General features: G+C 46.9%; 5 protein-coding genes and 1 non-coding gene across 6 annotated transcripts; 1 reads left to right on the forward strand and 5 right to left on the reverse strand.

Annotated features, from left to right (window-relative positions):
* Nucleotides 1-3,612: 3,612 nt before the first annotated feature.
* Nucleotides 3,613-4,450, forward strand: Pmar_PMAR027605 (conserved hypothetical protein; the record flags this gene model as incomplete). Its single annotated transcript, XM_002786048.1, has 7 exons — nucleotides 3,613-3,688; nucleotides 3,736-3,843; nucleotides 3,886-3,966; nucleotides 4,014-4,085; nucleotides 4,137-4,212; nucleotides 4,256-4,337; nucleotides 4,385-4,450. 7 exons carry the CDS (start codon nucleotides 3,613-3,615, stop codon nucleotides 4,448-4,450), a joined length of 561 nt encoding a protein of 186 aa, XP_002786094.1.
* Nucleotides 4,451-5,145: 695 nt separating this feature from the next.
* Nucleotides 5,146-5,764, reverse strand: Pmar_PMAR027606 (conserved hypothetical protein; the record flags this gene model as incomplete). Its single annotated transcript, XM_002786049.1, has 4 exons — nucleotides 5,146-5,228; nucleotides 5,274-5,352; nucleotides 5,402-5,558; nucleotides 5,604-5,764. The coding sequence occupies 4 exons, from the start codon at nucleotides 5,762-5,764 to the stop codon at nucleotides 5,146-5,148; spliced, it is 480 nt and encodes a 159-aa protein (XP_002786095.1).
* Nucleotides 5,765-7,781: 2,017 nt separating this feature from the next.
* Nucleotides 7,782-11,062, reverse strand: Pmar_PMAR027607 (Serine carboxypeptidase 2, putative; the record flags this gene model as incomplete). Its single annotated transcript, XM_002786050.1, has 6 exons — nucleotides 7,782-7,948; nucleotides 8,026-8,239; nucleotides 8,329-8,446; nucleotides 9,835-9,907; nucleotides 10,273-10,404; nucleotides 10,501-11,062. 6 exons carry the CDS (start codon nucleotides 11,060-11,062, stop codon nucleotides 7,782-7,784), a joined length of 1,266 nt encoding a protein of 421 aa, XP_002786096.1.
* A 608-nt stretch (nucleotides 11,063-11,670) lies between these two features.
* Pmar_PMAR027608 (conserved hypothetical protein) lies at nucleotides 11,671-18,310 on the reverse strand (the record flags this gene model as incomplete). The annotated part of the gene is made up of 20 exons (XM_002786051.1): nucleotides 11,671-11,856; nucleotides 12,142-12,251; nucleotides 12,296-12,408; nucleotides 12,553-12,638; nucleotides 13,319-13,448; nucleotides 13,689-13,822; nucleotides 14,250-14,398; nucleotides 14,666-14,831; nucleotides 15,158-15,296; nucleotides 15,473-15,605; nucleotides 16,015-16,218; nucleotides 16,344-16,404; nucleotides 16,549-16,620; nucleotides 16,893-17,001; nucleotides 17,044-17,102; nucleotides 17,158-17,227; nucleotides 17,274-17,348; nucleotides 17,597-17,651; nucleotides 17,897-18,011; nucleotides 18,242-18,310. 20 exons carry the CDS (start codon nucleotides 18,308-18,310, stop codon nucleotides 11,671-11,673), a joined length of 2,235 nt encoding a protein of 744 aa, XP_002786097.1.
* A 65-nt stretch (nucleotides 18,311-18,375) lies between these two features.
* Nucleotides 18,376-19,267, reverse strand: Pmar_PMAR027609 (conserved hypothetical protein; the record flags this gene model as incomplete). Its single annotated transcript, XM_002786052.1, has 3 exons — nucleotides 18,376-18,486; nucleotides 18,531-18,622; nucleotides 19,092-19,267. Coding segments are annotated over 3 exons (379 nt in total), but the record flags the coding sequence as incomplete, so codon positions are not given.
* A 2,639-nt stretch (nucleotides 19,268-21,906) lies between these two features.
* On the reverse strand, nucleotides 21,907-21,988 carry Pmar_PMAR027610. Its single transcript has one exon. It is a non-coding gene; the product is annotated as a tRNA-Ser (tRNA).
* Between the last annotated feature and the right edge of the window lie 2,514 nt (nucleotides 21,989-24,502).

Below are 24,502 nucleotides of genomic sequence, written 5' to 3' on the forward strand. Positions count from 1 at the left end.
GTATGCATTTACAAGTGAATCTTCGTACCACGAAGTGTGTAGCATTTTGAAGGGATCAGGATCACGGATCACGAGTAGTGTAACGTAGCGAAAAAGCCCCGTTACAGGATCACGGCATTTTAACACGCAAAGTACCACTGATCCGTAAACTGATCCTCTTGATTAATCAGAAGCTTGATCCAATATTTGATCCGGATCAGAGGGTGATCCCACGGGACCGAATGAATCACGGATCAACGAAATTTCTCAACTCGTCTGAGAATTTCTCAACCCCTTGATCTTTGGATCACGGATCAAGTTTTTTCTCAAGAATCATAGATCAGGATCAAAAATGAGGTTCACGCGAGATCCAGATCATAGATCACGGATCAGTATCAAAGTTCAGGGATCGAGATCAACGGTCAAGGATCAGGATCAAAGATCACGGATCGAGATCAAGAATCGCAGATCTGACTCACGGATCTCGGATCACGAAAGATTTGGCTCAGACGTCAAGATCAACGAGCGATCTGGATCATGTGCTTGATCCGTGGATCAGGATCCGCATACCGGCCCTGGAAGATGTTGGTGCATCATCATCGATCGCTGTCTCAATCCTCCGTAGCACACAATGTGTCTCTCTCGGGTGAAGAAAGCCCTTAGTTGAGCTTATGGTCCATAACCTCAGCTAAGGGCTCGTTCGATTCGAACGAGACACCTAGCTCGCCAACGTCTCGGTATGGTCTCGGGGAGCCCATCTTGGGAAACACCTAGTGGTGGGAGACCTGCTTGAAATAGTCCAACGACGTAACAACAGCACTTCTCACATCCACATGACTCGCTGGTCATAGTGGAAGCCTTAATCCATGAGAATCCTTCATCTCGAGTCGAGATTCTCGACTAATCCAAACGTCGGAACTGCACTGATCGACATCATTACTCGGCTCACCGATGCCTACACAGAGAAGCCATCACTTCTATCTAATGTCGATTCTTCTTACCATCTTGAGTGCTTGTTATTTCGCCAATACATAAAACTAGCATACCGCTCGGATTGTGCTGAACGACAGCCTTTCCTCCTCGGGGACCGAAGTCTCCATCTTAGACGGAGACTAGCGTTATCTGAATACCAACAATTCACAGTATACTGGAGCCTGTCGGGCGGCCCGACTTGGGCCTACCTCTTTCCACGACACTCCGCCGTCGTCTGACCTCCACACGTCAGAAAGGAAATCCGTCATAGTAGTGCCCCCGACCATGATTATCGACTGGCCGCATATCATACCAGGCGTACTCTCAACAATACACATTCGAAGGGAACTCACCGTTGATGGTGGTGAATGATTCACCGTGAATCCCATGGCCCATCGGGGTTCCCATGGGGCGCACACAGACAGGCGTTGCCGACTTCCACCGGAGCCGTCAGAGCACCAAACGTCATTGAGGTGGATGTTGCTTATACCAATCCCTCCGCAAACAACTGTTGTTTGCGGAGGGCTACACAATGTTAAACAATGTTTAACAACAATTCTGAGACACTAAGAGCCTGTATTTGATACGACATAATAACTACTCACCTTCCACTGTGCAGAAATTCTGCAGTGACTGAGATTCTCAGTGACTGAGACCCACTCTGAAATTCTCAGATGATCGTAACAACAACCGGTATATGCTTCAGCCTAAATCAAATAGTCGGGATGCCTTGAACTGCACCGATGAATTATGACTTAGTGTATCCCGTACATCAGTGACCCTGTTGTTTAGTGCTCTCCCTCATTGACTCCATGATGGAATCAATGCCAATCTCCCGAACCGCCGCTACTTGAGAGTATAGGATCCGTCCAACCTGCCAAGTTTTACTTGGTCATCAATGAAAAGAAACACAGGACGACTTGGACAGGATTTCTCGTCAAGCGAAGATGGCAGAAATTAAACTTCATTCTGCGATGAATCTATAAAGCAGAGCCAGATGGTACACAGTAACCGAGAGCCATTTTTCGGACTAACCATACTTGGGCCCAGTATATGCTACATTGTACAACATGCAATGTAGAGAGCAAACGCAACTCTGAGATACTTAATTTCCAACAATCGTCAACTTCCCGAGAATTCAGTGAAGTCAATTCATTCCGAAAAGAAATTCATCAAAGAGCTTACAGCACTTGCGAGGGCCAGGAGCCCAACAGAGTCGCTGTTCTGCGAACTGCTCTAGGAATATTCTCGCCGCTCTGTCGGAAATTCACCATTCAAGAGAAGACATCATAGCCTACGGGACAAGCCCAGGGTGTAACTCCAGTACACTGAATATCTATTGGTAAGTTTTCTCATCTTCGTTCGGCAGCAGCGCAAAGATTATTGGGCATATACGCTCCGTCCTGCGTCGCATCAAAATGGTATATTGCTGAGACTCTCGGCAGCTGACACAGTGTTTGAAAGTGCTATCCAAAGAGATGTAGATCTCCTCATATTCCCATCCCACCATGTATTTGTATCGGTCATACACTGCCAGACAGTAAACTCGACTTGGCAGCAAACTAGAGGACGACTCATAAACTATGAGCCATAATATTGTTATCGCTCTATCGAAGTGATACATGATGATGGCTATTCGGACCATGTGTAATGATGTATGATGCATGGGCAACCAGATCCGACCATTACCAACCTGGTATAGGTGACCACCCGATATATGCGATCTGGGTGACCCGGTATAAATTAAAATAGTGGGCAATATCGTATGATCTGTCATTTTACACAGGGCCTCTAAGTTAGAGGCTCTAAGTATCCAACTACTTTCTCGAAACTTTGAAAATGAGGCAGCCCAAGGGGAGTTCCAGCGTCCCCTCACTTGACTGGAGAGAGACCAAAGTTCATCGCGGAGAGAAGTCACCGCTCGTGGAAGTTATTATTGGCAATGGCTTAGTAACTCGCTGGGGATTGGAAAGGCAATGTTGAGCAAATTAACACCGGATACGCACGACTCCCGTGATTACTGGAGCCCGGGTGGGTTAGCTCTATTAGGAATTACATAAACGATGAACATCAATAGACTGAGAATGTGGACGGGAAAAGCATCCCCGGGGATGATCCCCCTTTAAATTTCATTCGCGTCGCAACTGAGTTCGCTACGTTCATGTACAAGGACCGGTCGGAACTTCGCCCAATACTACTTATTCTGACTGGATCCTCCCGTTCGAACAGCGGCAATCGTAGTGTCTCATTCAACTTCTTCGGAAGCGGCACTGTGTAGGTGGTCCTGGCACAATTAAAGACCGCTGTGCAACATCGATAAAGTGGTGACAATTTCACCGTGACATGATGAGCAACACGATGCAACTGAAAGCTCATATGAATCATATTGAGTACCTAATCTCTCGCCCTGTCAGTTGCCTAGAATTTATTCTTCGACTCGCTAATGAGCAAGACATAAGGGAAGAAAAACCGTCTGAATCAAAGGTTGTTAATCATTGCACATTAAAGAGGATAATTTTACTGAGCTTGCATCCGGGTTCAATCCCTGGATCGGTCGTTTTTCTACGAAACGATTACAAGCCATACAGCAACTTGAATGAATCTATGTTGATCGAAGGGCGATTATCTCTCTGTTCCACAGTTTCTCAATTTTCATCGCAAATGGCGGCTAGCCTTGTTGGCGAACTCTTCGACAAGTGGGATCTGACCTTCCCTGAGAAAGCAACGAAAAAAGAAGGTACTAGTGTATCGGGTATATTGTCATCACTCACTGTCTCACGTCAGCTCTCCCCGACCCTACCGGGTTCAATTGGAAAGTGCAGCAATCAGGAGAGGCAGCGGGTCAACAGGCCATCCAAAAGCTTGCCCAACAAAAAGCTATCCTGGAGAAACGTAGTTACTCTTATGCGACTGGGCTCATATAACCGTTAATAGGCGCATGGGAGACTGCTATCAGTCCGGCTAAGTCAATATTCATGAACTTGTTCATGCTCTGGATGAGCGGCTCTGGACCTGGTAACTATTCCCTGCTGTTCGTAGTAGTTTGTACAGCTACGCTTTAGGCTTGTTTAGTATACTTATTGTGGGTTATGCTACTATGAACACCGTCAAGAGTCTTGCCAAATGCAACCAGGGTGAACCATTGACCAGCAAAGGGATAGTTTCAGCGCCTGTTACCATTTCAGTCTTCGACCAATTCGCTGCTGCTAACGTGATTCTCCAAAAGCTGGCTTACATTGGCATTAACGTTGCGATATTAGCGTAGGAAGCAAGTTCTGTGGGCTCCGTCAAGGTCTGTGCCTAGATACTTGGGGAATCATGCTGCGAATATGGGTATTCTGCCGATCGCCAGTGGGGACTGGATCCAGTTCATCCCGGAGCAACGGGTGACGTCCTGCTTTCTCCACGACAATTTTTATCAAGTTTTCCTCAGGTGGTAGAATCAGCTCGGCCTCTGAATGCGCGCTTGTTTGTTGATGACGTCAACGGTGGAATCTAGACCGTCCGTCATAAGTGTTCATTTTCTTGCAGTTTCGTCCGCCTCCCATGTGTTGAGTGATGGGGTTATCCAGGTGACTGCGTCATCGAGCACAGAAGGAAACGCAGAATGCTGCGACGATGTCTCCATTCAAACATTTCTTAACGCTCGTTTAAAATGTGGCCTTCGACGAACAAGCGGGCTAGACTCGGCAATTTCCGAGATAGTGATACTATCGCTATGACGATTCACGACTTTCCGCATCGACTATCAATTTACTAACGCACAGAACGTGGACGTGCGTACGGATCAGGCTGGACCCAGTCGCTCTACGCTTCCTCAGTCGGAAGGCTTTCTCATCGTTGTAGGCAGCTGGGCTTCGATCCAACGGCGATTCTTGTCTTATCCTTATGCTGGACGAAGTGTCGTACCCTGTCTTCATGATTACTCTGATATTTGTCGAGCGCATGCAGATGTGATCGTGACCCATACAATGCACATTGCGCACTGCATAAGCCTTCTCCGTGACAAGTTCTCATTGAGTAATATACTCCCCCAAAGCTGCGCGCCGTAATATACTCCCCCAAAGCTGCGCGCCGTAAGTAGCCTTCGGCCCCACTCAAGAACAATGAACTTTGTCGACGTAAAACGAAGTCGGTTGGTCCAGTTAAAATCGCTCAAATAACAACTCTCGTTACTCCCGGAGCAGATGATGCTCAGAGGTATTTGTAGATATCCTTAGCCAGGGTGCAAGAAGCGCCTACATTATCCGGCTCGACCTCTATAGCCGCGATTTTCCCTGAGAGAAAAAATACCTATAACCATCTCCTCATGTTGGGCTCACCGTCCCTGATAACAGCAGCGAAGCGCTTGCATCTGACATTCCCGAGGACCGGAGTCACATCGAAATCAACCCCCAGAGCCTGAAGAAATACGATGCGAACAACAGAGGGCTAGTCGGACGCGATTGACCTTAGCGGTATCAGCCTTGATGTCGGCGAGCATGTGAATCTTGCCCTCGGCCCCTGTGACTTTACCCCAGGCTTGCATGACGAAACTGTCATTGACAGCCATGCAAGCGATGACCTCAACGCCCTTGGCCTTCAGCTGTTCGTAGTCCTTGAGGTAACTGAATCACCACAGAATCACCACGCACGGCACTAACAAGACTTACCTTGGCAAGTGGGTCTGGTCACAAGTGGGAGTGAAGGCTCCTGGGACTCCGAAGAGAATCCCAGTTTTCATCCCAAAAACATCAGCCAAGGTCTTCTTGTCGTCAGGGCTTGTCTCGAAGAGTTCAGTCTTGGTAAGGGAGGAACCAACAGCGATAACCATGTTAAATAAACCTGGTAGTCGAGCTAAGAAGGCATCGAGGAAGACCACTTGAAAGTAACACTATCCGTGAAAATTGCCGATTCTCGCTCGCCTGCACAGGGTGCACGCATGCTCAAGGCGTGAACGTCACCCAAGATCTGAATATCGCACTGCGAATTCTTATCACTCTATGACTCGACGTGTGTTTTCACCCGTACCCGAAGTTTGTGGAGTGTAGAGAGGTGCAAACACTGGTCGGACCCCTGGTCTACAAGCATCACGCACCAGTCAGGTCCATGATGCGCTCATTCGCTAATAGAGTCTCTGGTTGGCAAGAATAGCAATCTATTTATTCCAACGATCCGATAACGCAATACGTCTGGCTGAGAGAATAATCACTTTCTTGAAGCAGCACGATCCACATCGCACAAAGCAGATCGCAAGGCAGTCTCCCACTCGGTCGCACTCATCGGGCTTGTGATGTAATCCGGATTACGCAGAAGCTGTGGGTTCTCGGATATGTCAACAACGATCGCGCCAAGCATCGAGATACCTATCGGAACGTCTTCCATGTGCGAACGAGGAATACGCCAATCACACTTTGCGATAGATCATCCGAGTTCACCGCTCTGTCTACAGCGTTCGGCAAAACCACTGGTACTGAGGCAAAGATCTTAGCGACGATGGCTTTGAAGAGCTTCAGATTGTCGTCTTTTCTCGTTGACGGTGTGTGCAGGAAGGTTGAGGCGAACGCAGTCACACTGTCACCTACAATTGGGTTGAGTTGGGAGATGCGTGGAGGTCCGTGCACTGCTCACTATGCTTGTATGCCGACTGAGCTGCGGTGCTCACTGCTGCTGAAGCCGCTGCCACATGAGCATCTGATGACCTCATAGTTCACTATGGTGGTAGGTTCTGCAATTCTTCTCAGCAAGTAAATACGCCCACCTCGAAAGCCCAGCGACTGGGCAACTGAACTCGTTATCGAAGATAGCTGCCGGAACCTCTCAGGATCACTTTGACCAATGGCTCGCCTCTCGGTCGACCCAAAGTTTACAATACCACTCCCTGAAAACATCGAGTTGTCATCGGGCCAGCGAGACTCTATGACACTCACTGGGTCCAAGTTCACACCAACAACAGAAGAGTTCACAGTTCTTCTCGAGCAGATTATACTCGACGTCCAAATTGTTGACCATCGAGAGGGCTCTAAGAGCGACCATCCACGTAGGGTCTGGCACTTTCAAAGAACACGTGCCAGACCGCTCTGACTGAATCTGACCAGCATAGGCATTCCAATGTGAACTATCTGAATAGTAGGACACACTTGTTCGTTGGTGCAGCCATATTTGAATCTCTTGACCGATGAGGTCCCTTGCTCTCCCGCAAAGGTCCCAAGTGACGTCAACTTGATAGCAGCTTCACTAGCTTGGTGACCACTGAAATGCACCACGCTACCTGCAGAGAGCATCGACTTCCACACGATCGAGAGCAAGACGACGGTGGAGAGCAAGACAGCCACTCCCCTCACATCGTACAGCACACGCCGCGATGGTCGCAGGTCTCGTTCGGACACGGGTTGATGTCCACGATGATTCCATGGTGTGAATATCTTGACAGAGAAATTCACTCCAAGGATCAACCGAAGTCATACAAGGATCCTTTCCGCCACTGATAAATATGGTCACCAACTTTCAAGTCAGTTTTCTTCACGGAGTTGCCCACTGACTTTGTCGCTACGCCCCAGAAAAATGAGGCGGCCGCCAGCGCTGCCTTAGCCGCGGCAGCATTCGTTCGGTGTGAGTCGTTCGAATGGTGAGCCATTCAGTCCAACATAAAAACTGAAGATGACAAGACAACACCCACCGCAAACGTAGTGAGTGACGATTCTCATAGTTTCGTAGACTAACCCAGGGGACCACAAGCCGCTCGCTTGTACAAAAGCAGAGTAGCAGGAACACAGCAGAGCGTAGGACGAAACGGATACCCGATATCAAAATAGCAAAGATAATGGATATGATTGGCAAACCTTGAATGGTCAAGAGTGCGTGTGAAATATGTCGCCTTCAACAAATTGATCGAACATGTACAGTGCCTCCGATGGCTTGTCCATAGGAACCATATGTCCTGCATTATAGACTCGTAGAAACGCAAAGTTCTCGTACTGCTGGAGATGGCCAACTGGCATCACCAGCACTCCTCCATCTGAGAAAGAGTCGGACATCAGTTCAACCGCGACGGAAGCCTCTTAATATCGTGGGCAGTAGCAACGAATAATTTACCGTCTCGTTTGCCCCATGGCTTTGGCTTTTGCCGACCAAATTCTGATTGGTGAGCCCAGGGGAGGGCATTGGTCCATGCTTGATTGCCGAGCCAGTTACACAGATAATCTTGGTCCCCAGCATATATCAGTACTCGGAGACCTCTGTCTAATACAAGCTTGACGTCAGAGGCACAGGAACGTGAGAACTCGGTGGGTCGGAGGTGCAATGCTACCTGGGCAAATCTCAACAGGGGACCGAATGTTGAAGCCCGATCATCTCGAAGATGAAAGTGCTGGCTAAAATGATAATATAATAGCTCACCCCAGGAGAGTCGGATCTCCAAGGTCTCAAGGCTCCTAGGTCTTTCATGACCAGGGGGTTGTTTAGATATCTGTTCATCGGCGTGAAATTGTATTCTCCGCGTTTACGCAAATCATACCTGAGTCCAAGTGATACTGGGGAACTCAGACTACTCTCTCTTCGGAAACACAATACCTTAAATACTGAGTTTTCGGAAAGGGAAGGCTGGCCCCGAGGTCGTCCAGCCGACCTCGACGGAACATCATTACGGGTACGTGATCACATACTTTGGGAACAGTTCATCAGCTGCGGCGATGGGCAATGCAAACGAAAAGATACAGGAGATGAAAGATCCACAATGGATCAATAACTCATAAGTTCAACATCATCATACTTCTTCGTATGAGACCAAGTGGGTTGAACCAGAACCGCTCCCCTGTCGCAGAATCGATCAGGTTGATCGACGTAGGTGAGCGGTGACCGCTTAGGTTCTACAACCGTCTGTTATTAACTGATGACTACACCATGAAAATTCGTGATCGTTAACAGGTATATATCTCGCAGCGTACTTGCTACATTGCGAGTGTATCAGATACACCGTATCTTCAGGTTTCACTAGAGGAAAGCTGCAATTCATACCTCCTTGACGTTATTCTGCGAAGTTCGAGCCTAACATTCGATAACCTTTTCGCGAGTGCTGTCTCTGTTTCCTTGCTTGATGTCTACTCAGCCTTTCTGAAGCGTTCAGGGAGCATATCCAGATCGGCATCACCCTGGAAGTGTATGTAGACTGCTCGCTGAGAGTGCTCAATGACTATCCGATCGTCAGCCGCCGATGAGAATTCCAAGAATTCTCAAGATCAGAATTTGTTTCGCGTGTCGCAAACTGATTGCAAGACCGACGATGCAATCAGGAACCAGATCCAACTTGCAGATACTCAATCGTAATCTACGAGTCATCGATCGCGGAACTCCAGCGCAGGACGTAACAGGCAGAACCTCCTTCAGAGCATTCCAACTTTCGATGGCCGCAATGCGAGCATATGACACACTACTGTGTATTAAGCAAGACATGCTCTCTTGCTGAACTTCACCAGAGTAAGATAGTCCTACCAAGATCACTCTCAGAATGCAGTAAGACTTTTCACCAAACGAAGCTTAGCTTCGCCTGTTGCTCATTGAACCGTCAGAAGCTGCTAATTGGATCAGATCGTCAATAGTTCCGGGATCGGAAAGAATGCACTGCTATCGAGTGATACTTTCATCGGGTGGAAACCATGCTATGGAGTTCATGGACAACGAGTCGGTCTGGAGTGGATGCATGTGGAACCATACGTGGACGACCCAAAATTCACACATCTCGAGTCATCGGTCAGTCGATTGCATCGAGTTATATCACATGGAGCATGAAAACGTAAAAACGGGGTCACCCAAAATCTTCCCGCACCAATACTGGAAGGGGAGGACAAGCATACTCATGCCTCAAGTAACAGTCCGATCTTCGGTGTCGTTGTGAAAGATTCTTACTTGTTATATCCGGCAGTGATAATAGGCATCATCATCGCAGTTTCAAATGTCAACCACGCGTTAATGCAGACTTCTGGCAAACTGAACCACGATTCTCGAGCCTGAATATAAGTCGCATAGGCTCGGTTCTAGTCGAGAGTGAAGTGTCCCTCAAGCAGCGATAAATTGGCTCGGATCGCATCAGTCCATCGGAACGAATAGGACTTCGTCATTCAGTTATACTGACCCTCGAATCAATCGAAGCGATGAAGATGAACTCAGGCTTACGACGCGTTAATGAAGCGCGACACGACATGCGCACCTTCCCCACCTTAGTAGACTGGTGCAGACATTCTGCGAGATATTTGTCCAACTTCGGCATCACACTCATCATTTCATCGTAGGTCGCTCTCGACACTACGGATGGGGCCGTCGTGGAGTTGTAAGCCTAATACATACCACAGCTGATGACCGAGTGGACATACACTGTTACCATTTGGGGATACCATTGCAGCTGTATTCCAGGCACTGTCACTCCGTTACCAATAGCCATCCCACGAAAGTCTATGAGCACTCTGCCGGGCAATGAACCTGAGACTATCAATACTGCATGTACTGATATTTGACATCACTGTTTTCTAATTAACGAGGGACTAAAAGCATCGCCGACATCTTCCCTCAAATCACCCTCAGCCCTTATTTCATCGTTCTTCTTGATTATCGTCGCAGCTAGCGAAGGTACGTACTGTCCACCAAAAGATTCTCCCGTGATGAAGAATCGATCGTTGAAATGTGGGAAGCGCCGGAAGAATGCTTGAAGGAATATATACATATCCTCTGAGACCTCCTCTTCGTCCCGATCATACGCCCCCGTTGAGAAACCAGTACCAGGCGGTTGGTCAACCCAAAGCATGTTAGAAGACTCCGTCCAGCTATATTGATTGAACGTTGTAGTAGAGTTTTTCTGTACCCTACAAGGACCATTCTCCATCAGCAAGCCTAGCATTGAACTCATCCCGGGGCCGCCACTGAGCCATAGGGTAGTGGGTGGGCGTACAGTGCGATTTCTCGATTCGAAAAACCAGAAGAAATATTTCTTGTTGAGCCTTGGGTCAACAGTAAAATAGCCACTGTATTGTTCAACACTGTCATCGCACAACTTCGGTTTTCGCAGGAGCACACGGCCACAGGCGCCCCCAATGTCATAGCTGAGGTGCTGAGTAAAGTGCACACCGTTGTCAATACCCATGCCTTGGAGGCTGTACATCTGCGCAGAATTCACTGAGCAATCTGATCGAAACCGAAAGTAAACCAAAGCCTCGCGAGTAATGTTTTTATACTTTGCCAGTAGCGGGGAAATTCACATTCGTCATGCGAAACAATGAAATTCACCAGACTATCGTTGGATAGACGATCATTCCTCCATTTAATTGGAACTACTCCTTCCTGGCTAACTAACTACTTACTAAAATGCCTCAGAATGTGTCATAACTCATAACCATGAAAGCCGAGCTACATCAACTCACTTGTCATCCCAGGCCTTGTGGCGCCATCGCCGACGTTCGTCCATATCAACATAGTCAACGGCCCCGCTATGCACACAGCCAATATAGTTGTTCTAAACAGATTGCTCGCCCACAGTGCTTTCAGACGTCTTCTGCAGCGTATCGTCCATCGGTCTCTCGAACGCAGCAGAGGCTCGTACACTTCTGTTGTTTGCCGAAGCATAACAGAATTCAAGACTATTTTTATGCAACACACTCCCTCTCGGACAGACCAACATGCATAGTAACGAGACGGGAAGCGTTTCAGAAACATGGAAATGCCAGAAACGTTGAATATGTCGTTGAGCGTGGTTCATGCCTCGGTTAACTGAGCATGTTTCAATCGCATCTTCTCATATTGATCGATCTTCCGTTTTCGCTCTATGACGAGTTTACATCGTGAGCGAATGTCTTCCAGCAGATCCGTGAAAACGTCGAAGTTCTTTACAGGTACGTTGCAGTCATCAGCATGCTGCCGTGCAGTAGGATGAATTCCGACCTGTACCAGACCAAGACGAACAATCACTCCCGAGCCAACAGATGTCCGTTCCTCGAGAAATTCCACACAGCTAAGACACTGCCTTCCAGAAAGTCACTATTCTTGCAGGAAAAGGAAGGGGAAAATATGACGAAAAAAAGTACCACTCGAGAGTTGGCTACGAAGTTTCTCATGACGCCTAATCGATGACAATTATGATACTTCTCACTGGGTACATCAGCAAGCTCCCACGCAAGGCGAAATTAATGACGATTCCTCACAACAGAAATGTCACGATGATCTGACCTGGACTGTGTAAATTGGACAGTAGCCATAGTCCCTCTCAACCACTGCATGCTCAACATCCTTCTTAAGAACAGGTCCGATCCCACCATGCACTATCGGTATTCGCATATCTAACACCTCCAACTCTACCCTCATCAAGGCGTTATAAGCTTACTAAATTCTTTCTCTATCATCTCAATCTCATCCATTATACCGTCAAACACGTTAATTGACTGTGTTTTTAGTATCACTGGTAGGACCAACTTAGCCTCAGGTAAATCCTCATATCTACACTGTGAACATACGCTATAGCGGACCGCACAGCAAATCACCAACATCAAGGAAAGGGAGATCAGTTTCTTAATAACAACACTTTCGTGAATTCAACACGTAAAACGATATACAATATGAACAATATTAAAATTGACCCACTCTGTAAGATCCAATTTTTCTCGATGCTCTCGATTTTTCCTCCGTCCGAAAATCTCAGCTCGAATCGCTTCCATCGCCTGCTGCTCCTATGAACAGAACCAGAACAACTATTTCACAATAGCAACCACATAACCGACACTTCTCGCTACGGCGCCTAGCCTCAACGAAAACAACTATCTGTGATACCCTCAATTGTGCACCATACGACATTGTTAGTGTCCCAAGCGTTTGTGCAATGCGTCTACTGCTAGGCTGAAACGCTCGCTCACCAAAATTACCTAGGTGCTGTAGTAGGGTTACTATCAACGTCAAAACTATCAGTTGTGTTCTTATTTTTCACGATTACTTAGGATGAGGTCACTACGTACGTGTTCTTGATTTTTACAATTATCAAGTTGTGATGAAATTCATATAAACATCGAAGATATCAGTTGCGGTCTAGATTCTCACAATCACTAAGTTGTGAGATAAGCTTTGTGCTGGTGAATTCAGCTACATATACAGGAGATGTCCGAAAATCGAAGCAAGTCGAAATTTCGGTTTTTTAGTTGTATAAATTGTACCTTCCTATGATAGAGATTGTACAATACAATCCACATAATAGGAAGGTGTTCAACAAGTAGATGCAGGGCTTGCATGGATTTCCAATCAAAACTCTCATGAGTAACCATAAAGCTTCTCTAGTTTAAAGCCATCCTCCGTCACACAGCCTGGCGAGTATCATCCCAGGCATTCTTCTTTTTCCAATCAACGATGAAATGCTCACCTCCTTAAAATGAGCCTTCTGTTCCTCCTTCTCCTTCCAGCTGTTCAAATCTCGCTCGCCCCACCTCTCCATGGTCCGCCGTGTGTCAGTGACTGCATCCTCCTGCCAATTCCTCCGTTCAACATAGTAACTTGAAAAATCAGCGTGTGAATATATACACAAGATTAACTACATGTGTTGGTAAAAAATATAGTAATTTTCAGGAATCTTTGGAAAATTATCGTGGGTTTTTCTTCATTTCTCTCGGAAACCGTGTGTGGATTTCATAACATAACGAGGAAACCTACGAGTTCAGTCTCGGAAACCAAACGTATATTCCCGCAATGCCAAACATACTCCTTCAACCCAGCGAACTGCCGAGAAGATCTACATGGAATCTTTGCTGTGCGCAGCGGCGGCAGTAGCAGCAGCCTTTTCCCCAGCTGCAGTATCCATGGCTTCCTGACGCGCCTGGGCCTTCCGAGTGCTCTTCCTTCCGCCTCTCTTAGACTTAACCGGCTCCTCCTGAATAAAGAGCCAAGACACAAGTGCGGCTCAAAATCTCCAACAATTGATATTCTCGATCTCAACAGAAAAACGAGAAAAAAGGCGAAAAGTTCTGGATTTTACGTAAAGTTCATCAACTCGCAGAGCAAACGAGTCTCATTATCAAATGAGAGTATAAGTGTTCGTGTTTCTCGACTCTTGTCCTTCGTGGTAAATCTGGAACGGCTACCACCTGCCAAAATTGTGCAGAACAAGCAGTGTTGGAATACATGTTCACTTTCCTCGGCTGATTCCAGGAATTTCCTCACTACATAATGAAATCTCCACACTAATTCAGATAGAACTGTGCATAAACCAATACGAATTTTCCATAATTTTCATACTCTCGCCAGTTGACCATGTGCATATTCTCTCACAAAATAGACTCTAAACCGACCGTTCCTACCTCAGCCTTCTGCTCCGGCTCCACCACTATGCTATGTGGCGTGCCCGAGGCCAGCTTAGCCAGGCGTATCCTTTCTGCTTTCAACTTCTCCTTAGTCTCTTGTTCCGCCAATTCGAAGTCTCTCATTTGCTTATAGTTCGGGACTGAACCTGCAAAATCAATACCCCAACAAACTTCAGCCAAGATGGCCACGCAGATCCAATCTCAGTACAACTGCTGATCACGATGATCAATGCTCACTTGAAAATGTGGACGCTACCTCCAGTGCTGTGGGAGTATATGCTCGTTTTCCTCACTAATCATAGGAGTTCATATACGAATTCGGGTAGAAGTGTACAGGGACCACCAAGAACTTCCCGAGATTTTCTCAGAATTTTCATATCGTCACCAACACATGTAATTGACACTCTTGCTACCTTCATAATCCTCAGCCTCGAAACCCACGAGCGGGTTGTGTTCGCCCAGTCTAGCGAGTTCCTCATACTCCTCTCGAGGCGCCTCTCTGAAGACTTTATTGTCGTTATACCCCACTTCACCATATTCCGAGACCGTCCGTTCTTTACTCAACCAGTCACGGGCTACCTGCAAAACGGAGTTATGAGGATTTTATGAATTTAATAGAGATTCACCCGTGATATGAAGACCACTAGTGAAAAACATGTTTCACAGTTCACTTCGCGGAAAAATTCATCCGTGTTTTTCACCTAGAGTATCACGCCATTTCGCGTAAAACGGATGAAACTATTGAGAAACATTTCTCCCATCGTATTGATCTATTACATGATGAATTAAATTGTATAACGAAATTTCCATTTTTTCAGTGCCATTTCTCCGACATTACGCGAAATAGCAAATTTCACTCCAAGTGAAACGCGCGATACAAATCTTCACATCAGTAAACTTCTTACCGCTCTCTCGCCAACAGCCTCATCCGCAGACCTCGGCATGTCCGCTTGCGTCTTCGCCACTCCATCGCTCGACCACGGCACCTCAATAGGAGGCCCCGCTGTTTGAATTTCCGACAAATTCTCAATATTCTGCCGATACCTATTCACACAGGATCAGAAAATCATCCAGAAATCTCCAATGGGGGGAAACTCATTTTGAATTTTCCACGTATGGCTAGGAACACATTCTTCTATCAGTTTCCCATGTAAATGCCATCATCACATTTTTATCAAGCCTTAGGGGGCATGCACAGAATCCTTGCGAATCCTCCTTACGCTGATAGTCGCCATGCTCTCTCCTTTGGCATGACCATTACAATATCAGTAGCGCTACAGGTGCCGTCCTTCCCCCTTCGCTGCTTCTTCAACCCTACTATCTGTACTGCCATACCCGGCGTGGCCTTCGTAACTGATGGGCAACAACGTCATACCAATCATCGAGATTGTCAAAATTGAACTTATTAGTGGTTCACCAAAAAACTTTTATTAGAGTTTTTGCTAGTTTTTTTTATGAATCTTCATATAAGAGACATGAAAAAAACTAGGAATACAAAGAATAACCAAATGAAAAGGAGCCGAAATAAATGAATAGTAGATGAACGAATAGAAAATATGATACCCAAACTCTTCCAGGTAAGACAATCATGACATTTTTCATGATTTCCCCAAAAACACACGCTCTTAGGAGTGTGTGCTTGACGAAAAACACAGCAACACACAACACCCAAAACACACAACAACAACAATTGGCGCTCATATCTACTCTATCAGAATTGACTACTAGAGATATATACTATGATCGAATCGTCTCATCCTACTTTCAGCTTTGGTGCCCTTGTCTGCATCCCACATGCGTTCGACTTGCCCAAAAGCACTGCCCGCCACAAAAAAGCTGCCTTTCATCACAACACCATGCTTCACCAAACACAGCATAATGCGGCCCTCCGACATGTTGTTGGTCATGTCTATGATCACTAATGCTGCCGTTACAGGTAAGTTCACGTCGGTGAGGTAGTCATTCCCTAAAAAAACGACTATAAACTCGGAAAAAATTATGCCCTGACACTTATGGCATCGATAAAAAGCACTGAAACCATGCTAATTAGCGTCACCGCGCTACGAAATTCAAACATGCAACACTCGTTACTTTTCTTCGTGATCCTGTAGAACTGTGCAACCATTCCAGGCGTAATCGACGGTGCCGGTATCTGATCCGAATCTATTCCCGATATCACAATATCTCTACCATAAATCAACGAGCATCGTCGAAAATTTTCGGAAAAAAATCGAAAATTTTTTCCCTTCCACTAGAGATTTCCTTCATCCCTCATTGCGATCGAATCCGACCCTACATGATGCAATGGTAGCTCTTGCTGACTCTCGTTGAGGACCTCGTCAATGGACTGCTGCAGAGATGCTACCACCTAGTGTACAGACCAATCTCAGAATGGTCTTTGATTTCTCAAGACAAGTAATGGTAACTCTACTCAATATTTACACATTCACCACACACTCGATCTTCATGCAGAACAACCAGTGTTGGACTACAAATTCGCTTTCCTCGGTTAGCTCCAGGAATTTCCTCACTACACTAATTCATGTAGAACTGTACATGAACCAATAAGAATTTCCTATACTGTCCCCAGTTGACCATATGCATATTCACACAATTCTTTACAGCTGCGAATTAACTTACATCATTCACATTCGTGCTGTGTAAAGCGGATATAGCGACCGCTTTGCGGGCAGCATCAGAAAAGTCACTGCTGATCATCCCAGCTTCATACAGCTTAGCACACTGGTACCTACACCCACCTATAGACAATCACTAACACGGCAATACTCACGCAAGTTCATTCCTGACCAGTTCCACGTTGGCATACGGCAGGTCTATCTTGTTCAGAGCCTACAGCCACAGCGCAATGTGAATCTCGCTCGCCCGAAAATAAAGTCGTGCTTACAAATACAACTGGTACTTGAAACGCATCCGCTTGCATGAGGACCTCCTCAGTTTGAATATCAGCGCCGTTTCTGGATAGGAGGGGATATGCGATCGATGATGAAAGCGATTACTTACTCAACGGAGACGACCACTAACGCACAGTCGGCAACTTCAACAGCGCGCCCCCGGGAAGTCTCGAACGCTGCATGCCTGAAGTAGCGTGGAAAAATAAGCAACAATTATGTTTTAGCGACAATGTGAAATTTCTGCGAATTTGCGGAAAATTCTCCTTAATTTCTGGCCGAACTTGGAAATATATGTTCGCTTTTCTCAGCTGAGCTCAGGAGTTTCCACATGAATTCGGGTACAAAAACAAACAGAATTCTCCGGAATTTCCAACAAATATAGTTGACATGTGCATATTTTCCCACACCGCCCTCGAAGTGAACTGGACCCACCCAGGAGTGTCGATGAAAGTCATCCTGTCAGTGTCGAACGAAGCACTTCTCGTCCCTGCTTGTTGCGAGCCTTCAGGCAAGTCCATTGTGAACGCTCGGACCTGCAGCCATAGCGACATGTTGGGAAAAATGTTTGCTCTCCTCAGCTGAGCTGAGCAGTTTCCTCATAATGACAAGCGAAGTTTTCATAACGCGTTACCGATAGTATAGGTAGCACATTATGCAAATTTTCAGGGGGGGGGGGATTTCTCACGCACGTTCGTGCATTTCGAATTTACAATATCGTATATTTTCCCACACCTACCGATTGAGTGATTCGGCCCGGTTCCGTATCCACCACGTTGGTCCCGCGTAGTGCATCCAGAAGAGTAGTTTTACCATGATTAATATGCCCAACTACCACGACTACCGGTACCTGCACCACAAGAAAAACCACCAATTCATGAATCAAATCGCTTCCCTCAAGTGAACTCAGGAGTTTCCCTCACGATACAGCGCAGAAGTTTACACAAACCTACGGGAATTCTCCACAATTTCCTTTCTGTCACTACAGTAGTACACGTGCGAAAACCTATAATGTTCCCGAGTGAATGTGCCATACAGATTGTTATTTCTCAAAGTTGGATGAATCGTACTTGACCTTACACATTTCGTCTTGAGTCCCGACTTCACTGGTAGACTCTCAGAGTCCCACTCGGGCTCCATGTCGATCATCCTTGGCTCCATCCCAAACCTACATCACGGTGATTCTCATCAAATTAGAGATCATGTAACACTACTTGTACAATGAGCGAACTATATTGTCAAACGGGACGATAACTTTGCGTTTGCTCGTGGTTTCGAATTCTCGTCCTTCGTGGTCATTCCAATAGTACTTTTTCAAGTACTGCCTGAAGCGACTTACGAGAAAATAGAGACCGCTCAAGCTCCTCACCGGGCTCCACAAAGACTAAGTGCTGCTGAATAATCTATGGGCAACATCAAACGCAATTCTGAAGCACCCAGGTAGGGCGGAACTAAGATGACCTGAGGACGAGAGAGCGATCATTCACACATCCTCACCAGCTGACACTATTAGTGTATTAATATGAGTAATATGCGATAATGAATAACACATGTTATTATGTAATATTATAGTCGAGCCAGGATGAGCTCTCCCCAATTCTATACAAGAATTGAGGCCCATGGCAGGGTGGAGGTCCCAGTATTGAGTCCGACGTGAACGGATGATTAATCACAAAGACAAAACAGTGACCCCATCCCTATAAAGAACGGCAGGCGACCGGGACAGCGCAGCAGGACGATGCCGTTAATATACTGCCAAGTCTCGAACATACAGTATAATTCCAATAATATTTATTTAAATAAGCATTTCTGAGAGTTCGAGTATCAACTTTTGGGAACATCTACATATTACATACAGCTCTCCACGATAACGAGAAAAACTTAACTAGTAATTTCAAGAAAGTAAGGGAATCCGGAAGGCGTTCCTCACCTTATCCCGAGACTCTCGTCCTTTGACAATAGTGTCTCTGGCCGTTTTCCGTGCGAGAAATGCTGAGCCCTTCTTATGATAATGTCGTACACTCAGCCAAAACGGTGCTGTTGGTACTGTTTCCTGTAGACATGCCGATACGAACTCCCGTCGGATTATCATTTCAGGTAGCAAATCTACTACCAAGATTAAGTGTAACTCAACTAAAGAAATTGTCATAATAATCAGAAACTCAAATGTCACCATGGGCCGCTCACAGCACTAGTATTTGTTGTACCTACAAAACCAACTGCCCAATTCATTAAGTTCACTCCCTTTTCCCGACTCGAACGAGAGGAAACTTGAGCTCCACGTCTTCAATTTCTGTGGTTACCAGGGACACTATACCAATTTCTATGGACACTATACCACAGTGTGGTATAGTGTCCAAAACGAACAGAGGAACTAGCATATACGATGGAGAGTTCTCCCATAGATTCAAAATCCGTAATCATTCCTGGCTCATCACCGATTATGATCACCGCGTGAAAATAGAGCTCTTTTATCCCAGCCCGACTAGGAAAAACTGCAGCGAAGAAACTGAGTCCTGGTATGGACTCACGCTTCCAAGACAAAGAACATTATTCGGGCTCGCTGGCAAATTCGGCACAGTGGGAAGAAAAAACTCACTTCTTCTTTTTCATTCGCATAAACTTCCATCGTCGGAATTTCTTATTCGTCTCGACTGAAAAACATATTCATCTCCAGAGCTATACTCAGAGCCACTCACAGGTATGTATCGCTAAGGGCTGAGGGATATAGGTCGGCGCTCTCACTGCAGTCATAGTGCTAGTGACGACATTCAGCCGTGCGGCTTTGGTTCTTATAAACCACATAGTTTGAACTAAACCGAGGCTGTTAGTCAGACTCAACTCAAGAGAGAAACTGACTCTTCTTATTAAGCAGAAATAGATAAAGCTCTTCCCTAGGAAAGTCGCGAGGAACTGTGGGGCCGAGTATATTGCCCATCGAGTAAGTACCTGCGAGAGTAACCAGAGAAGCTACAACGGGGCTAGAGATGGGAAGCTGTGATGGATTTTGAATCTGAGCCCCATATTGTGATGGGCTGATTGCATTGTGCGTTTAGGAGAAACGCGATGGGAATAAGCTGAACGCAACTAACCGACAGAGGTCGCTTATCAATGCATTTGTTCGGCGAACTCAGGTGTACTAGTTCAGTCTGAGACTGGCAGTCTCAGTTCTTCCATGCCTTGGACAGTGGCATTCATAATCTACTTGAGCTTGTGATATCAGCTACGCTGTCATCTCTGATGGCGCCGGTGTCTAACAGGGCCTTGACAGACTAGAGTGCCTATCCAACCCGCTATACGTTAACCCTTTAGGGGTTCTTCTGACGGAGTTGGTCACCAGCTCATCACCGTGATGATGTCGATTTAGAAGCCATACATGTGTGGGACTCTCACAGTGAGAGTACCAGTCCTACAATCTCTCATCCTGCTAATTGGGAACGATTGAGAACTGCAGGGCTAATTGGGTTGCCCTGTTAACATTCTTAGCGGTATTTCTCCAGTGACGAAGACGATTTCTGCTCGGCTTTAGAAGCACAGAGACACACCACATATGACCTCCATATACATATAAACATGTAGAGGATGGCTGATCGGCTTGAGAAGGACAGAGGCACACCACATATGACCTCCATATACATATCACCGGACTCCGGTGATAGGCCTTTGCCCGAAAGCCTGCTCGAATAATGTCCGTTGCGATAGCAGGAAGTTTGGCTGCTGCGACGGAGAGTGCAGGTGATTGTGTTCAGGGAGAGTGAGTGTCGATTCGACACTGTCGAAGAAGCTCTGAGCGATCTTCTCTCCCTCGAATTATGGAAATCTTACCAGGAAATCTGGTTGAACAACTGTCGCGACCGGCAAACCGGCTGATGTCAATGGAGACAATGAAGGTCCCATGCCATACATTGTACTGGATTGTAGTGTCACGAAGAATCGCCTTGCGTCTGGGGTGCCGCTTCTCAACATCATGCGACTGTAATGTGAGGACTCCCTGCTGGGCCAGCAGTGCTGGCAGCGAGGCCCTGTCACAGGGCCCCCGCGCAAATATTCATTTTCACGCATTTTTATACATGGATGAAACCGTGAACTACACAACGTCAATAAATATTTTGAATTATCTTATCCGGAGGGATAAATACTAACATCCCTGTACTTACGCATTAGAGCCGATGTGTTCACAAATCCAGCGCAACTGTCACGTTCATCCATCTACTACGTTTGATTCTCTCCCTCCGAGCGCCTCTGTCAGAGTAAACATCCACTCTATCACGGTCCTCAAAAGCGGAACGCATTACCATTGTAACGAGAAAAACTCGTGCAACAAACCTGACTACTCGACCCTGGACTATCCCTCCAAAGATCTACAGTCAAACTCAACACCATTTATCAAATCAACAGCATTAGCATGACTTCGGGTACATGTAATCTTACATATATGTCTTAATTTACAATCACCGATGTGACCCGCCATATCTACTGCTCAATGTGGCTGATTGGTCCAATTGCTGGAGTAGGTTGTGTACCTAACCCCGGCGACAGTTCTACAAGGACGTGAGTACAGATTGCAGCCAAATAACCTCAGCAGCAATCCCCTCGAATCTCCAGGTGGACAGATCAACAAGCTCATGTATTTCCGCACTCCTCGCGCTACCACTATCCGCGTTGGTAATGATACGGCCTGAGATACGACGAATCCACAATGATTTACCAGCACTTAATCCACCAGGTGCACACTTGAAAAAAAACGACACCTGTGGGATTCGAACCCACGCGGGCAGAGCCCAACGGCTTAGCAGGCCGCCGCCTTAACCACTCGGCCAAAGTGTCACATAAAAATAGTGTACATTCATTCCTTCACGAGGATTCTTATTCTAGCAAAGTGTCAAGAACAGCAGTAACCCCCACTACTCATTTCCTTCAGCGCATCAGTTGCAGTCTTCGCACTAGGATCCTCCGAATCATAAACAGAAACACACAGCTGGCACGTCACGTCACTCTGCCGTCCCGATGGGAACACATCGATCCTACATCGGAGCAAATGACATTCAAAGAATTCACACAACAATACCTTCGTATGCTGATCCCCATGAGCCTCTGCAACGCCGCTCGAACTGCCTCACAGGTCACGTCGGACCCTGCCTGGGCGTCCGTATCGGCCCCTTCGTACGAGGTCACAGTAGCTCGCCACCAATCACCATGCCGAACAATGGTATCTGCCATGTTATGAATGCGCTAATACGTCCAGCTTGGGTAACCCAATATCACAGCCCGTATTCAGTGTGGGGGAATATGCACATGGTCAACTACATGTGCTGATAACAATGAGTAAATTCTGGGGAAATTTTAGGAATTTTTGTTGTTTCTATACACTTCACCCCTGATACCATATATTGCGATAGATATATGAGATGCAAATATGATAACAAAATATATACAAAAAAACCTATTAACTACAGGAGTAGCAATAAATGATATATAAGACCCCATCACGATAAAAACAATACAGTGCTATATTCAATATTCATATTAAAATTTAATTTATCGTAAATTCCCTTGACACAGTGACGAAACTCCTGAGCTCGGCCGAGATAACCAAACACGTTTGCCCACACCGCCCGTATTACTCCCACTGCTGGGGGCGAATACAGCACCGCCTCCTCCCGACAAGGTAGAGCCCGGCGGGGCGAGGACCCTGCGCTCTCTGAAGTACGGTGCACTATCTGGCGGAGGAGGTACTGTGCACCCTCTTGCTCGCCGAGTCCCCACCGTATAATAGATGTTCCTGTCAAGACCAGCTATCTGTAGCCCCAACCTCCCCCTGGTATTACCGGAATAATTCCTCAACGACTTGATCGGTTGGCCGACAAGGGTGAAGGTAGTCCAGTAGCAGACGACCCACAGCATCAGCACTAGGGTGGCCCCCGCCTTTACCAACCTCATCCACGCCTCGACCCCGACGAGGATGACCTTCACCCGCAGGCGGAGATGCTGCATTATACCAAGATGCGCAGACGCCTAGAGTAGCACTATCAACGAAGAACTGACCGCGATTCCTATCACCAGCGAGGCTTTGCCCAAGAGCAAATATCTGCTGCCGGAGAACTCGACACTCTTCACTTCTGTCAGCCGAGGAGTGACGAACCGACAATGGACTCAACCTACGAGAGTTCTCGATACTTGGAATAGACAGAAACTACTTCACCTCCGCTGTGGTGAACGATATCGGTTGGGCTCAACCGCGAGCGTTCGAGTCGGCGGCACTCCATACTGCTGCATGCCATGCTGTGGCTGGGCCCACCTGGGGCTGTTGGTTTGGTACGAACTAAGAGCAAACACATAGCGGAGCGACGCTCAACTTGGTTTCCTCGAGCAGCAGAATCCGTAGGTTGTATGAGGCAACTGGTGAAGGCCTTAGTACGCAAAAATGGTTTACTGTACATATTATGAAAGTCTACAGTAAACTTCCTAATCCCACAGTTAACGAAATACCGCAACAGCAGGGCGAGCAACGACAATCAACGACAGCAGTTCCCGGAACTAATACACTGAGGAGAGGGGTCAGAGTTTCACAATAAATCGACGAATATGTATTCACAAAAGCAACTAAGCGAACTAAGTAATGCCCACATGCACCCTCCCGAATTAGTACTAGGGTTGTCCTCTGTGGTTGCCCTCCTCTCCACTAGACCGCTCTACCGGTGGCCTGGGCTGCGGCGGCAACACCTCCATGTATCGCTCTCGGGGATGATTATTCTTGCTCGGCGACCACCAGCGATCGATCTGAAGTGTTCGGAGGGGAAAGTATGTGCCACACTTGCGAAGACTACCTTCACTTCGTGCCCGTATGGAGGCGGGCTTTGGTTTTGTCGAGGCATCTCCACTGCGGGAGGAGGGGGATAGCAAGAGTTACGGTCAAGAACTCCGTCGCGGGGACACTGAGGGAAAGTGGACCTAATGTGTATCTTGCTCGGTCGACCTCAAGATACCTGTGGGCCGTGCAAGTGCTTCACGCAGTTGCACCGTGTGCACCTCGGAACTGGTTGAGCGCTCGGGATGCCGCTTCGTACGTTAGGCGGGGAAACCACGTGAGGGCCAGACTCCATTACAACTACGAGAGACCCCCGGATCGATTCCCAGCAACGACACTCCCGGAAAATCTTCAGCCACCGACACGCTACGAGCGTACCGCTCTCATAGGGTCCTACGAGAACCTAAAGTGCAATCAGATTTCCAAATAGGCGAAGACTAGTAACCAGTTCAATTCAATTCCTTAGATTTCCTTCGAGATTTGCGCTGTCGATCGCGCGCGCCCAGATGAATGTGCACGCACGCGCAAAGGTA

Source organism: Perkinsus marinus (assembly GCF_000006405.1).
Source record: "Perkinsus marinus ATCC 50983 genomic scaffold scf_1104296931912, whole genome shotgun sequence".
NCBI lineage: Eukaryota > Perkinsozoa > Perkinsida > Perkinsidae > Perkinsus > Perkinsus marinus.